The sequence below is a fragment of the Gallus gallus genome, chromosome 3, assembly GCF_016699485.2.
Source record: "Gallus gallus isolate bGalGal1 chromosome 3, bGalGal1.mat.broiler.GRCg7b, whole genome shotgun sequence".
Taxonomy (NCBI): Eukaryota; Metazoa; Chordata; class Aves; order Galliformes; family Phasianidae; genus Gallus; species Gallus gallus.
In genome coordinates this window covers 40,894,623-40,910,087 of record NC_052534.1, presented here as the reverse complement: position 1 = coordinate 40,910,087, position 15,465 = coordinate 40,894,623, and the positions used below count along the sequence as shown (strand labels likewise).

The 15,465-nt window shown below is 34.7% G+C and overlaps 1 protein-coding gene across 5 annotated transcripts in view; it reads right to left on the bottom strand.

The window, feature by feature from the left end:
* The window catches only part of WDR27 (WD repeat domain 27), a 101,526-nt gene that overhangs the window by 26,506 nt on the left and 59,555 nt on the right, over nucleotides 1-15,465 (bottom strand). For 3 of the 5 annotated variants that reach the window (XM_040697663.2, XM_003640958.6, XM_040697662.2), the window contains exon 23: nucleotides 11,618-11,716. In XM_040697663.2, coding sequence (XP_040553597.1) covers nucleotides 11,618-11,716 — 99 coding nt within the window. Of the gene's footprint in view, nucleotides 1-3,431; nucleotides 7,155-11,617; nucleotides 11,717-15,465 lie in introns of those variants that run through there. The other 2 variants (XM_040697661.2, XR_005858276.2) reach the window with 2 other exon arrangements.

The window sequence follows — 15,465 nt, the reverse complement described above, 5'->3', positions numbered from 1 at the left end:
CTGTTTCAATATCTAAAGTAAAAGGAACAGGAGCTGCTCAAGTCATGGGATTGCAGTGCTTGCATAACACTGGGTAAAACAGTGGGAAAACCAGCTAACCCTGCCAGAGTAGCAACTTCCCTGTGTAGAGTGTATCATATTCTGCAGTGCAATCGAAACATTTTGAAGTTGAGTCATTCATAGACAGAATTTGTTCCAAACTCCAAACATAAATTAAATTTGAAATTTGGAAAAAGAATGCACTTAGAAGCAAAAAAACCACTCCTCTCAGTAAGCAGCATAATATAACTGTATAGATAAGTTATTGATGGTAGAACTTCTAATGTTGTATGATATAGCAGAAGCCAACATTTCAAATGCCAGCTGGAATCTATTCAAAACTTTTAGATCATGTATAGTTTACAAGAAAAACACAACAATAATCTGTGCCCATAGCTTATACTCAAAATACAGTATTCTGCAAGTGAGAGAAGGAATTTTGAAAATCCTTAAAAATTTTGTAAGGAAACACAAATAAGGAGTCCCTCATTTAATAGTTTTTTACTGATGAGTCTTAATGGATATTTAACTAAAACAGCACAATGGAAAAGGGATTTTTCCCAAACAACATCATTTTGTTGTTATTATTACTTGACAGTAATAAATGGCGTGCATTTATAAGCATCTATTGTTTTCACTAACATTCTTCCAGGCGTTCAGACAGCTTCTTAAGCAAAAACGAAAAACGCATGTCTTTATTTTGTATCAAATACAGCATTAATTCATGTTTCATAGCAAATCAGCCCTAAAAATAAAATGGAAGAAATCCACCCAGATAGAATTTGAGAAGAAAATATTATGCTCTGCAGATTCAACAAAATTTTGTCAGACACAGTGTGACATTTGGTTTACAGTGCAATCTCTTGGACATTCTCAAGATTCACCTACTGGTTCTCTATCTGTTACACTTATGAAACTCTAAATCAAGTATATATACATGCAAAATTAACACTTCTGCCATACTTTCCATAAAATGTAATCTCACTTCATGACTTCTCTTAGAATTATATAGCTGCAATTTCTATTTCCATAATTATTATTATATGTTTTCCTATATCTGACATAATACATTTTTAAAAAAACTTAAGAAAATAAACTCAAATATGGTAATTCAAATGAGGTTATGCTTTTCACTGCTGCAGTCTTCTCACCCCCAGGATTCCATCCACAATCAAAACGAGCAACTAACCTCTGATTATTCACTTTTACAAAAGCTCCTGTATTACATTCATCATCATCATATTTCAACTCTAAAACTTTAGGTATAACAAACAGAATTTCATTCTGCATGGGTGCATTTTACATTTCAGTCAGCTGTTCTACACCAGTGAAGATCAACTGGTGATTTTGGGATGGAAACAGGCAAAGTAGAAACTTTTAACAGGCACCTGGAAAACTTTAGAATAGGCTGCTCAAAATGCAGTAGGATAAGTATTTTGTTTGGCAAGTAGGTAGTCAAGGAGAGTTCATGAAACGGTTAAGGAGAGAATGTAAATGCACGAGGCTTGAACGAATAATCTCCCATAGACAAGAGCTAGCCCTCCACGTGCATGGCCAGTCAGATGTCTTTGCATTGAACTTTGCTGAGACCAGGTTTTGGAGAGCTAATTAATTTTATTGAAATATAAGATCTGAGTTATCTTTATGTAAACAATAAGCTAATAAGCTAACAGAAGCAATATGGAGTTTTACACAGACATTGCAGGGTGACTACTGAGACATAGCTCGTAAAGGCTAATGGGCTCAAGCTGTCTACATATGATCAGTATCTGCACTGTAATAAAAATATCCTTTGCCCGTAATAAAAATATCCGTTCTATACATAATTTTTCACTGCCTGAAGTATGCCATAACTTGCAGAGCCAGGCAAATATAGTAATGTGGAAAAGTTTGGGTTTTATGGCTCATTGTGAGGACACCTACAAGGCACCAGGGTAACAGCAAATAATTAATGAAAGACTTTTTTTCTTTTTCCCAGAAAATGACAGAGGTATTTATGTGAAGTGCACTGAAAAAGCAGGAGTATTTTCTTGCTTTTTCTTATTAACTACTGTAATCATCATTAACTCAGCCTCCTCTATGTATAGCTCTAGGATTTTTTCTAAGCAAAGATAAGCAGCTTTTTTATATATATCTTTTGAATATAACTGTTAGGAGATTCTGAAGATAAATTGTATAGATTACCTGGTTGTAGTGATGACAGCCTACTTTTACAATGATGAAATCTAGTGTTTTTTCTTCAAAAATATTGTATGAAACATTCAATGAGTTATTTTCTGTCAGTGTGGTAAACTGCAGATTGAAATCTTATCAAAATGGAGTTTCTGAGTCGTTCAAAGCATACCATACATTTACAAGCTAAAAAAAGACTTCACAATTTCTGCTTCCAAAAAAAAAAAAGAGAGAATACAGCAATAATCCAAAATTTAACTCTGAGACAATTTTCAAATCAAACTTTAAGACCACAGAAATCACTGGATTTTAATTTTAGTTTTTTTTTTTTTCCCTTCACACTTTGCCTGCAAAACTATAAAATCTCCTAGTGATAGTATTTCAATTGTCTGTGGTTTCTGTTGTTACTAATAGGACAGCTAGTTCCAACAAAAAAAGTTGTAAAACACAGTGGTCAAAATGGTAATATCTAGAGTTCCTAATTCCCTAAATTTCCCATTACTGTTATTCCTGATAGCATTTCACCAGCAATGTCTATAACGGGATGACAATTGAATCAATCTGAGCACTAAAAAAAAAAAAATGAAAGAGAAAAGCCCGAGGTGTGAAATTAATGATTTTACTGTATCAGAACAATAACACCCGTTCTTATGTAGGATAGTTAGGTTAGTTTGATGATGTCCATATCACTCACAGTTAAAATCCATCTTTTCAGATTGAGGGGGAAAAAAAAGGAGAAAAAAATTAATCACTGTTAAATAAATAAGACAAAAATTGAAATTAAGTGGCCCTGTTTGCTATCAGCATCATAACATCATAAAATTACCGAACCTTTTCTCCAACAGACGGTGAAGATAATTAACAGTGGAAGCCATTGAAGAGTTAATGTTTTTGGAAGAGTGGAGCAGTGCCTTATTAATACAGAGGATAGGGAGGAAGGAAGAGACAGAGAAAGCAAAAAATAGACCATGGCATTCCATACAGAAAACTCAGTAACTAGAATAATGATATCAACTATGTGTTTTGGCTAAACATATGGTATAGAAATTATTTGATGAGATCATAGCCTCAAATATGATGCTTCAGTTGCTTTCTTTGTGACATAACTGAAGATCTGACACAACTTCATTGAGATCACCAGCAAAATATTTATTTAATGTATAACTGTAAAATAATTGACAGAATAAAATGAGAACATTAAAATAAGATAAATGATGGACACTAAAACATTCTCTAAATTGATCAACCTTAGGAAAAAAAATCATAAATACGTATTTTGTTTTCATTCTCTTATAAATAGAAGTTATATCACTTTTTTTTTTTTAATTTTATTCTTTCATCACTTCCAGTAATAACAGGTAGTAAATCAGTCTTCTCTTTAGCTTCTTTTGGAAACAAGAAATAAAGAAAGCCACTGGAAATAAATGGGCTAGAATTTCATGTCAGTGCCATCATTCTCTGCTGATCCTTCTTCAGCATCTTTATCTGATCTAAGAAGTTGTTCACCTGTTTTCAGGTGAAACACACCTACTGAGGTGATTTTAAAAGGCAACCTGCAGATGTATAATATGTCTTTCTCCTGTCCTAAATTCTCTTCAGTGCACAGTATAGGTTGCTACACTCTCCAGATGTTCATAAAAGGAAAGAAATGAAGGCCATAAATGTTGGAGCAAGTCCCAGACATGGGCTTGTAGTATGGTATTGTATGGCAGTAGGAAAATGATCTATTTGTTTAATGAAAGGTTCTTTCATAATTAAACAGCTCCCCGGATGGAATACTGCTGCAGTTCTGTAAAAATGATGTCACAGGATGTCTCAGCTAGCAAGATATGTCAGACAAAGTAGACACATTACAAAATTAGGAAAAAACATAGATAAACCAATCTCCTCAGATTACAATACCATTATTTTAATAAATGAGTTACTGTAGTTGTTAGACATCTCAAATACCATTCTTTAGAAACCCAGCAGCTAGGAAAAACAGTGATTCCATCTGTTGATTATTTCTACGGAATAAAAGAGTTACGCGATCCCTTTATCAGGATCTACTCTTTCCTGCCTACATATTCTGCAGGCCAGAAAGGAAGAAAACAAAACAGAAGCCTCCCATTTGCCAAATCAGTTCACAAGGAAAGCTTGCTGGGAGTAAGGACCTAGCAGCTCTGAGCCTTCTGTTCTTTATACAAAGAACAGGAAGTTTGTAAGAAAGTAAGTACAAAAGACAACTTTAAAGAACTTGTGCTTCCCTTCTTCCCCACTTGTGCTGTACACAGTTGAGTCACAGCCAGAAGCTGGGCCAAAATGTTTGGTGTGGCTATATCATACTTCACTGGACAGCTGGAATCATTTTATGTTGCTATTTTAATTTGAGACAGAAGTTGTGTCTGCTTTTCTTTTCATATTTAATATGTTAGCTAAGATTTAGTGTTCCTTTTTCCAGAAGCTCATTTGGAATGCAGATTATTCCATTCTTCATTTTCCTCGCATACATCTAATTGCAGTTTTAATGGCTGAATTCTGCCATCCTATACATTCTCGATTCATTTACCTAATAATTGCCAATAGATTGGGCCATAAGTTTCTTGAAGACTCTATAGCAAAGGATAATTTTCTTGGAATACAAATGTTTGGATTTTAATCAAGGTGAAGGAATCTGTTCTACCTATTCTACAAAGCCCCGAACTGTGGAACTGAAACCTCACCCAGAATTGTTTCTTGTATCAGCAAGTGTTAGATTGCATGCTCTGTATGCTCTTTGTTAAGAAAAACATGTGATACAGACTAGCTTCATAAGATAGCAAGAAAAAGAAATACGGTATTTGAAAGATAACTTTCTAGAGGACTATATAAGATAATTAAATCCTACTTCTTACTTCAATATTTCTGCAAGAAACATAGTTGAACAAACTACTAACGGTTAGTCTTTCCTCTTTTCTTTTTGCCAAAGCTTCCTCATTTCAGTTTCTCAGGACAGAGGAGAAGACCGTATTTGAAGCACAAGATTTCCAACTCACAAATTTTTTCTATTTGCTCCTTTATGGAGCACTAAAAGCAGATGCTAATTTGGTGATCCCTTTCAGTATTATATTATTGGTTCCTGCAAGACCGTTCTGTAGTGTGTGAGAAGAGCAAGAGATGCTTGTTTTATCTGGCATATCTCCTTCAAGTCCTTTGAAGGGTAGTTTTTCTGAGGCACTGAGCACAGTAATTTTCAGAACTGTTAAGATCAACTGCGAGTTCTCATTATCTCTGAAACGAAGCATGAGACATCTCACGTTTTCTATCTTTTTCAGAAAGGCATAACTAAAACTGCAGAAACCATTATTCTTATCCTTGCAGCTATTTTCTCTTACCTCTCTCTGCAGGGCTTTCACTCCCTCCCTCTAGGCTCTCTCTTCATCTCTCCAATATAATACATAGGTTCGTTGCCTCCAATTCTTGTTAGTCTCCAATATTCCCCCTTTACCCTCATTTTCTATCTGATTATCTCCAAGGAGCTCTTTTCTCCAGATTATCCCTATGACTACAGTCAGTGACTTTCCTTCCTACTCCCAGCCAATCCTATCTCCTTCCAGTCCACAACTGACCTCAGCCCTCCCTGTCTAGATTCTTGGTAAACAGAACTCAAGACAGTTGAGTAACCAATTGTTTGGTACCACCCCTAAGTGTCATTCAGACTATCAATGCCAATCAATAGAGTATCTACATTTGTAAGAACTACAGTAAAGATTTTATAACAAATGTACTGTGAATTAAGCAGCTTACCAGTGCAAGCATATTTATCTCAAATCATGTGGTGCACAGCTGTGGTTTGCTGGCATCGTACTTAGAATGACTTGAGTATCTCATGATTAAACCGAAATGTACTTTCCTTGCTAGCTCACAGAAGGCTTTCTCTTCCTTTTTTTTTTTTTTTAATTCTACCATCCTTCTTCAGAGTTGTCATATGTGCTTACAAATCATTTTGTAGGTATAAACAAACTTTTCTGCTAGATAGCATTACACAATGTGGCACACAGCTTTACTACTGTTTATTAGAAACAGCAAAAGTAGCATTATTCCTACTGTATGTAATGACATATTGTATGAACTTGAAAATAGAAAATCTGGTTATGAACTATCAGGGAATAGAATAAACTTAGTAGGATTACCTTTGACATCACTCTAATAGGTTCCCTACACACTGAATCAACCCTGTAGCAAGACTGTGGTACAACTAGAAGATCTACTCCGTTTTTCCATCAAAGCAGTTCTTACAAAGTCAAAGGCCAAGATTGGTAGGTGTAAAAATTATAAACAGGTAGGAATCAAACTAGGCACTGTAAGGAATAAGACCTATATTGAGGAGTTCCCAAGGACAGTAAAGCTGAAGAACCTGCTTTCCCATGAGACACTTAGAATAGGATTAAATTTAGGATAAAAGACAAACTGTAATTTTGTCCTATGGCTGAATCCATGTAACCTTTCAAAGTTAACTAATTACTCAATTACTTAAATTCGAAGAATTTCTCCAGAATTATTAACAAGTTTCAAACTTGTTCCTCAAGATTTAAACTGCACATCTGCATCACTGAAGAATTGCTAACAATTTTTTTTTAAAGTATGGCTAACAGTGCAGGAAGAGAAGGTAAGAATACAATCAACCCCAGAAAGTATGTTATATAGGAGATAACATCAGGCTTGCCTTTTTTTTTTTTATATATATTTTTATTTTATTTTTTAATGCAGCTGTCTTCTTTGGTTGGAGGACAGTAAAGGAAATGACTTCTCACCAGACACCAACTGTAGTACAGTTTTTGGCACACAGTCCTCATACAAAGCCTGCAATACTGCACACTGCTGCTTCAAGGGAAAATAGACAACTGAAATCCCTTCCTCAGTATCTTAAAGCAGTACGGAGAAAGGACATAACTGTGAACAGCACAGTAGATGCTTGAAGATCTCTAAAAAAAAAATCAAAGAAATAATTTGGCCTGGCCTTGTATATTCAAGAATAATTAACAAATCTGCAGTATCCTTTTGGCCAAAATAAAAATAATCTTTTTTCTCCTTTATTAATGACTTCCAAGCAAGACACTATTGCATTTAGAGAATATGATTTTATAAGTACATTAACTGTTGTAGTTATGTAATGACTGTAGTTAATAACTGACTGTAATAGTCAGTTGGTTCAGCTCAGGCCAATCCGTAAATTTCCTAAAATTCCAGGACAATGTCTCTTCTGAGATTAACAATAGCCTACTTGCAAAAATGTATTTGTTTTGCAGCTAATTAAAATCCAAAAGAAAATAACTAGTCGTCAGACTTTTTACCAAGTGAACTTCTCCACAAATATCTTTATATCTTAAATCTCAGAATCCAGCTTTCTCAGACTTCTGGAAACCATTTCTAGTCTTTCTACATTTGCATGGTTTTATTAACTCGAATAATAGAACTGGTTCTCTGTCCGTTATCTGCTTCAGGGTTGCCACATTTTAAGTCAAGTGAGCTATCTGCCCTGAAAACGCATGTTTTGGCCATTTTTCATTGCCCCATCTTTTTGCCCTCTTATTCATCAGGATACAAACTTTCATCTGCATTCCCTCTGAAGTTTTCTGACATGCCTGCAGCTTCCATTTAAGCATCCAAACAAGCTTACTTTCCATCCTCTTATTTTACCTCTTTCATGACTATGAAGGTCAATCCAATGGCCATACAGAAGACAAAGGATTCTACCAAATAATTTTTCAACAAATATTTATAGAAAACTTTTAAAAACTTTCTAAATCTATGTAACTTAGTCTTTCAGCAGAATTCAAAACTTTTGTATGAATTTCGGAGAGGAAAAGAAGTACTACATCAATTTTTAAGAATTTGTTTGCATTTTTTACCCTTTAAATTTGATCTCTGTGAATGAAGGAACAGAAAAGCTGACAACTGGCCATTTATTCCTCTCAGACAGAAAATTAAAGTTAAGAAGAAAAAGCCAATAAATTTCATTTACATCCATTTTGACGTATTTGTGGACTATGAGAGGAAGTAATTAGACTGACTCGAACAAACACCAGGGTCAAAAGAACCACGTGAAATCATTTTCCTGACTTCAATTAAATCATATCAGAGGTGAAGCTGGTCAGAAGTTATATATCCACATGCATTAATCTCTGACAAGACAGTTCTGAGTCCTGAGGGAGAATATCATACTGGAAAAAATGTGCCCTAGGTAGGGATGACACAAGACAAATTTGATAGTAAAGCCAAAACTCAAGCAAACTGAAGTCAGAAAAAGAATTTTCCATATCACTACAGAAATGACCTCCACTGGGGAAAAAAAAAATGATTAAATTAACCATCAATACTGAACTAAAATCACAAAAGGATAGCATTTTTATACAGTATGTTCTAAACTGAAATCTCCAGATGTGACCACCAGGAAAAGTATGTTTTGTTAGTAGCTAGTAAAAGATAACTCATTTTTCCAGACACATCCAAAACTACCTGCAGCCAATTCTGCCTAAAGTGGTGGTTATAGCAAATAACTGTATTACTGCCTAAGAAATCCACAAGCAAATCTCATTACTAGGAACATTATATATGTCTCCCTACATGCAGGTGGGCAGAAAAGTACTGTGAAATTTTCAATGGCTTCCAAGTAAATCTAGCTGTGAGTCTTCCAGATCTTCGCTATTAATTGAAACTTCTCCAGCTGCTCAATAATACGCTTACCAACAGTTAGTTTCTAACATAAGCTTGTCACAATAAAAACTAATATTATTTGAAAGATAGCTGTACTCACTGGACATAAAATCAGACTTACACATTAACACAATAAAAAAACGGTTTAAATTAATACCTTCCACATGTAAAATAGGCATTTTACTGATAAAACAATTTGCAGCCTGTTTAATTCAGATTCCAGTTCAACAATTCCTATTTTGCATTTGAACTGAACTGTGGAAAAAAAATAAAAGATCATAATGTTTTCTAAATGACAATTTTAAAATGCCATGCCTTTGATAAGAGATCTCTGGTGCATATCAGCATCAAAGAAACATCAAATAATTCAGTTCGTAGGGACTTCAGGAAATAATACCATCCAACCTAATAAAAGGAAGGTAAATATGTAACTCAGCCCTGGTTGCTCAGGGCATTTTCCTTTATAGTCTAGTTTTGCGGAAAAAAATGTTTTTTTTCCTGCAGCTATCTCATAGTTTATCTGTTGGGTGGGCAAATTTTATTTTTGTTATTTTTCATCAAATCTCTTAAAGTAACTTATAGTACATTCATTTCAATAGCTGTTTTTTTTTTTTTGGATGGGTAGCTTCATAGGAACCTTAGTAAATCATCTAGTCCAAACTTCTAGTCAAAGTAAGACCAGTACTGAATGTAGATCATGTTTTTTAGATTGTATTCTTTCTTCTCAAAAGCTTATTTTTGTGCGTGTGTTTGTGTGTGCAAGTATGTGTGCATGTACAGTATATTGGCTCAAAGCTTGGAGTTTCATTACTTCTACTAAGAAAAATAACATGCAATTGTACAGGTCTCTGCCAGCACATGCCCAGATTGAACAAAGATGAAATCAAGAGTCAGCTAGACAAAAGCTACCAAAAACCTGCAGACAGCAACAGTCTCTTCATTTGCTATTACTCTGCTTCAATACCATTTCATAAAGGGATGATAGCTTTCCTATTTTGCAGACTCTCCCTCCATTTTAACTTCGATTCACAAAACCATATTATAGTTAATAGTTACAGTTATTATAGCTTAAAATTATTATATCCCTTAATGCACATTCTTTAAAATAGATTTAAATGCAATTAATATTTATAATAAGCTTAACATGTTTCACTATATAAATTTTGAACAATTAATAAAATCAAATAGAGGCACTGAGAGGCTAAAAATAAGAAATCAGTTTGAAAATAAAACTAGCATAAAGCCAATACTTCTGATTCTTCTTTACCAGCTTTCATGGCAAACATCTTATAAGTCACTCCAGAGCATTATATGATGAAAGGACATAGGATGTCACTTAAATTAAAAAAATAAAAATAAAAAATTAAAAAATTCCCCCTTATTTCTGGAAGAACGTTCATGGAACCAAGAGTTGTAATAATGACTGGAACAAACTGTCTCATGGACAGGTGCTGGGCAAGTAACCACTGAACTGGATTGCTGCCAATACACCTCACTCTTGGCTGGATCTTTTCATGTAGAAAGCTCAGCCATAATGTTCAAATTTCACTAATCAGTCACTTCCCTTTTTTCACCCCTTACTCATTCCCCTACCAGTGTTCCCCTTTGTATGCAATGGGGCTTTGTGTAGAGGTTGTTTAGAACAGAATCTAGTTCTTAATTATACTCATTCAAACTTCAGATGAAAGAAAACTGAAGTCAATTTTAAATTCCTAGTCAGTAGTAGGTATAAAAATCATCCAGTGTTGTAGACTCTGGTAGCCTAATACAAAGTCTTTCCTTCAAGGCACACAAACAACATGTTCTCCAGGAGTAAGACTTCTAGAAAATTCTAAAAATCACATAAATGCTAGCACATTCATTCTTTTATATATGGAAGTATGAGAAATGTAAATAGAACAATACTCTTTGACGTAAAGTAATTGTGCGTATTCCTTAATTATTTTTGAATAGTAGCAACTCTTGTTGAGGAGGTAGTAAAGAAGAACTATTGTGTACTCTAGGGTAACACATACACATCAATATCAATTTATATATCTGGCTATCATCGTTTAAGGTATTGCCCTTAAAGTAAGCAGAAATTTAAATATTTTATGTACTGAAATATGAGAATATTAACAAAATTATAAAGCTTCCCAGTATAAACCTGTACCTAGATAGAAATTCTGTGTGTTTTTGAGAGAGAAGGTGTGTATTATAGGATTGTGTAGTCCAGTGTATGTATATGTATTTACACGTATGTAAATCAACAGATAAAGCTTCTATGTTATAAAAAGACAAAAAATAGACATATGTGCATATAAATAAAACCTTTAGTTATTTCTTAAGCTTTGTTCACGTTTCATATAATTATGACATTAAACTGATGATATCATACAATACCCTTTTATGAGCTTATTCTCAAAGTAGCATCAGAAAAGGAAACATGATTATTTCTTTTTCAAATCTGAAGCTGTGGGAGATCAAACAGGAAGAGGTATACTGCTGAAAGTCTGTAAGAATCTAGGAACAGAAATAGCCAGGACTTCTGAGTACTCCAGTACAAAAAGTTTGGAAAAGTATACTTAACCTTTGACATGAAAGGACCATTATGATTAACCCTGAAGAAGATCTGAGTTTTTTTAAGGTGATTCTAGACACTAAAACCTTCTTTAAATTATACGTACTTCTTTTTGTAGTGAATTGAGTGAACATTTTATATGTTTTAATTACAAAGAAAGAAAAGACTTACCTGTGGTGAAAAGGGACTAAAAGCCACATTAATGACAGATTCTGTGTATCCTCCCAGTTTATATGAAAAGGTATTCGAATGCATCTCATATATGTAAGCCTAAAAAACAATGAAATAATTTTCACCTGAAAGAAGTAAAACGCTATAGATACACCAAATTATAGTACAAGAGGACTAAAGATTCAGCCTGCACTCACTGAAGCTAGGAATGTTTCATAATAGCTAGACATTTTTCTATGTCCTCCACATCTTTAAAGAGATTTCTATAAATTAGGATAATTTTTCAAATGCCTAGCTAAAGTTAATTCAAATGAAATACATGTAAGCTTATATATATATTTACAGGGAGTAATGCAATTTTTTAACCTTGAATAAGCTCCAGAGCAACTCAGTTTGACTTGCAGACAGCAAACCACTACCAAGTATGCATCCTAAAAACTTTTGCACTCAATTAACAGTCTTTCCAATTTATGAAAAGATGCATGGACAAAGGCAGCTCCTGAAAAACACTTAATGTCTCACTCAGAAAACAAACCTCAACAGTCAGCTCCAAAGATTCTCTAATCCAAGTCAACACCAATGAAATCTGACAGTCCTCAATGTGAAACTTTCTGTACAAGACCATATTCTCTGAGAGGCTCACTGTAAACCTACTTAATTGCATGTTGTTTACATACCTCACAAATTCTGGATTCAGTCCAGGATACAGAATTAAAACTATCTAATGGCTTCAATTGGCTATCTAAAAATGGACAGAAAAGTAAGTATCCATTTTTAACTTCTGGATCCCTTGTAGCATTCCTCATAGATATTGCCATAATACCTCAGAAAAGTAGTAGGATCTCAATTAACGTGCTGAAATCATTGTGCCCTTCCTACAAGGATAGAGCAAGGATGCTTGTTAATTGGAAACTCTGCCTCAAACAGTAAGACTCTCCTCTCTATGTTTTATATATTTCAGGAAACTGGTCAGAAGAAGTACTAAATTGCTAATAATATCCAAGAAGCAGTTTTTGTTTTGAAATCTATAGCCACACCACAGCTACAATGACTTACACTGCTTGGAATATGTCCACATGGGATGAAAGAGGCAAAAGGAACTCAAACAAGATAAAGTTGCTATAATGACACACAATAAAACATTACGTTGTGTCTGTAGGGAAGAAATTATTTTCTCTGATGGAAAGTACAAGACGACATGTTAGTAAATAGCCTGTAGACAGAACTACTCAGGTTCTTGCCTGTGAAGTTTTCCATACAGAAACAATACAACTGATTCTACTTTGATTTAAAAATACTAAGGAAAGAGTGTTGGTTATTTGCTTCATGCCACAAGCAGATTACAATATTGCCAAACCATTAAATTTAAAAAGAGAAGCTTTCAGAAAAGTTCTGCTGTCACAGTACCCTCCCAAATTCCCTTTATGTTATAGGCTGCAAGACTACATCCATCCATTCTCCTCCTTCCAAACTGGTTCTCCACTCTTTGCTGTGATAATACTACACCATGACTCAATGGGTACTACATTTATTAGATGCTGACACCTCTGTTATCTCGGTAGCATTGTAATCTTTTCTTCATAACAAGCTGTGTCACTCTATATATCACCTGGCCCTGCAGTACAGGCTTCATACAGGACTTCCTTCCAAGAACAAAAGAAGTATTAGCAGTGGTCTTTTAACTCCAGCAGAGATGAGATGCAAAGACTACAGTCAGGCTGTACTTCACCACAGTGCCAGTGAAGACCGCAGTTGTCATGCCCATACAATTAATGAGAAGCCTCAAGAAAATAAGAAAAAAATTATGCTAAGGTAAGAAGTGCAAATTCCAAGATGAATCCAGGAAGGAAAGCAGTCAGTATGCTGCAGGAGAGGAGAGCAAGGTGCATTACAAGCTGTACTTCCGTCTCAAGAACAACATGCTCCCCTGTGTCTAAACAGCTGAAGAAAGAAGATATTCAGGAGATCAGGGAGAGATCATCCTTCCCAAATGCCTCTCACATCCTGGGGAACTCTCTGTTAAAACGTTCCAATGGTATTGCAATACCTAATAATGACACGTTTTAGTTGTTTGCGTCGTTAAAGATTGAAATCTTATTCCTCATCATTGTTGTACACTTCTACATGTTCTTTGGAACTGCAGGGATGGCAAGAACAGGACAAATGTAATTTTGCTTAATACACTTCAGAACTTTGTTAGAAAAACTTAAATAGAATAGAAATTAAGAAAATACTGCGAAGAACAGAATTCAAGAATTCAGGTGCTTGACAAGAAGTTCTCTGGACTGTACACTTGATGCATTTGCGAGGAGACAAAAATGGATTTATGAAATTTTTTATGCTCATATTGCAAGCTAATTATTCTTCAGCTAAATTTGTTGTAAAGGCTGCATTAGCGCTGCTAACAGTAAGGACAGTCTTCAACAGAGAAGAACAGGCAGCAAACAGGACTATGCTTATCGTTACATTCCATTATCTTTATCCCTTCTGATTCTAAATTCCCTTCACAACAGTTTTCTTTTCCCCTTGAAACCTACTGTCCTCTGTCTCTTTCACGGAAGTAGGCACAAGGAAAAGATGAAGGCAAGACCCACAAGAGTCAGGAGAATAAACACTATGAATCACAGAGAGTGTCTTCCAACAGGTTCTGAGCCAAGAAGATACATAGCTTCATGTTTTAATGAAGTCAACATATCACAGAGAGAGATGGTAAGTGAAGCTGAAAATTTTCCATCATATTTCAGTGACTTGCAAAACTTTGCCAAATTTATTTGCCCAGAACTGGAGCATTAACACTTTAACTGATGTGGAATACCAATAACCAAAAATCACAAAACCATGACAGCAATAAAAATTAACTTTTAATTCCATATTCTCAGTTTTATTTTAATTGAGGAGGAGCACATTCATTTTTGGTGAAGTCTCTAAGTCCCAATTCCTCTGTAAAATAGATGTCAAAACATTTTATTTTTGTTGTTGTTTTAAGATAAATCCTTGAAACACAGGAATTCTAGTAACTTATGCTTTTCCACACTGTTCCTAAACCAACACTTCAGTTCATATATTTCCTTTAAAAACGTTATGAAGTTCTATAGCTTCAGTAGCATCCATCAGGTATGTGTACTCAAACTGCTGTCTAAAAAGAGAGGTTAGCCGATCGCACTTCTTAGTCTACAAAGCATTTAAGCTCTTACCTCCCACCTTTCAAGATGTGCTACCTAGTGCTAGATGCAGCACTCTCCAGAATCAGTCACATAGTACAATAAAATTCACTTGGCCAGAGAAAAGTAATGACAAGCAGGTGAAGATGGAAGCACACGTGTAGCTAAGCACTGAAGCATTTGTCAGGATAGAGAAGACCTCAGTCTAGTCTTTACTAGAGACTACTTTCATACTGAAGAGCTGCTATGTGAAACATACACAAAAGGGCTAGGAACACAACTCTGTATTTCAGACAATTCTCTCCCAATAGAAATACCGGTCTTTTAATTATTATTAAATTCAATAGTTAAAAAAAAAAATGTTTTAAAAGAAATTATATTCAGGTATTCATAAGAAGTAGAATAACTCCAAAATTCTCCTTCTGTAAGCTGCCATTATGCTAATTCTACTACATTTGTGATGCCATTCAAATTACTTTTCTGTTCTATAATGACCGGATTTTTCTAGCACTTTCTTCTCTACAGAAAAAGAGAACAGTAAGTGGTGTATAAACAACATCATAACACTAACAAAATTGTTGAAAATATGAATTCAGTGATAGAGGAAGTACATGTTCTTCAGTAAACGAAATGTAATAAAGACAGAAAGCAAAACAGTCTAGGAAGTACTCAGTAATTCCCCAAATG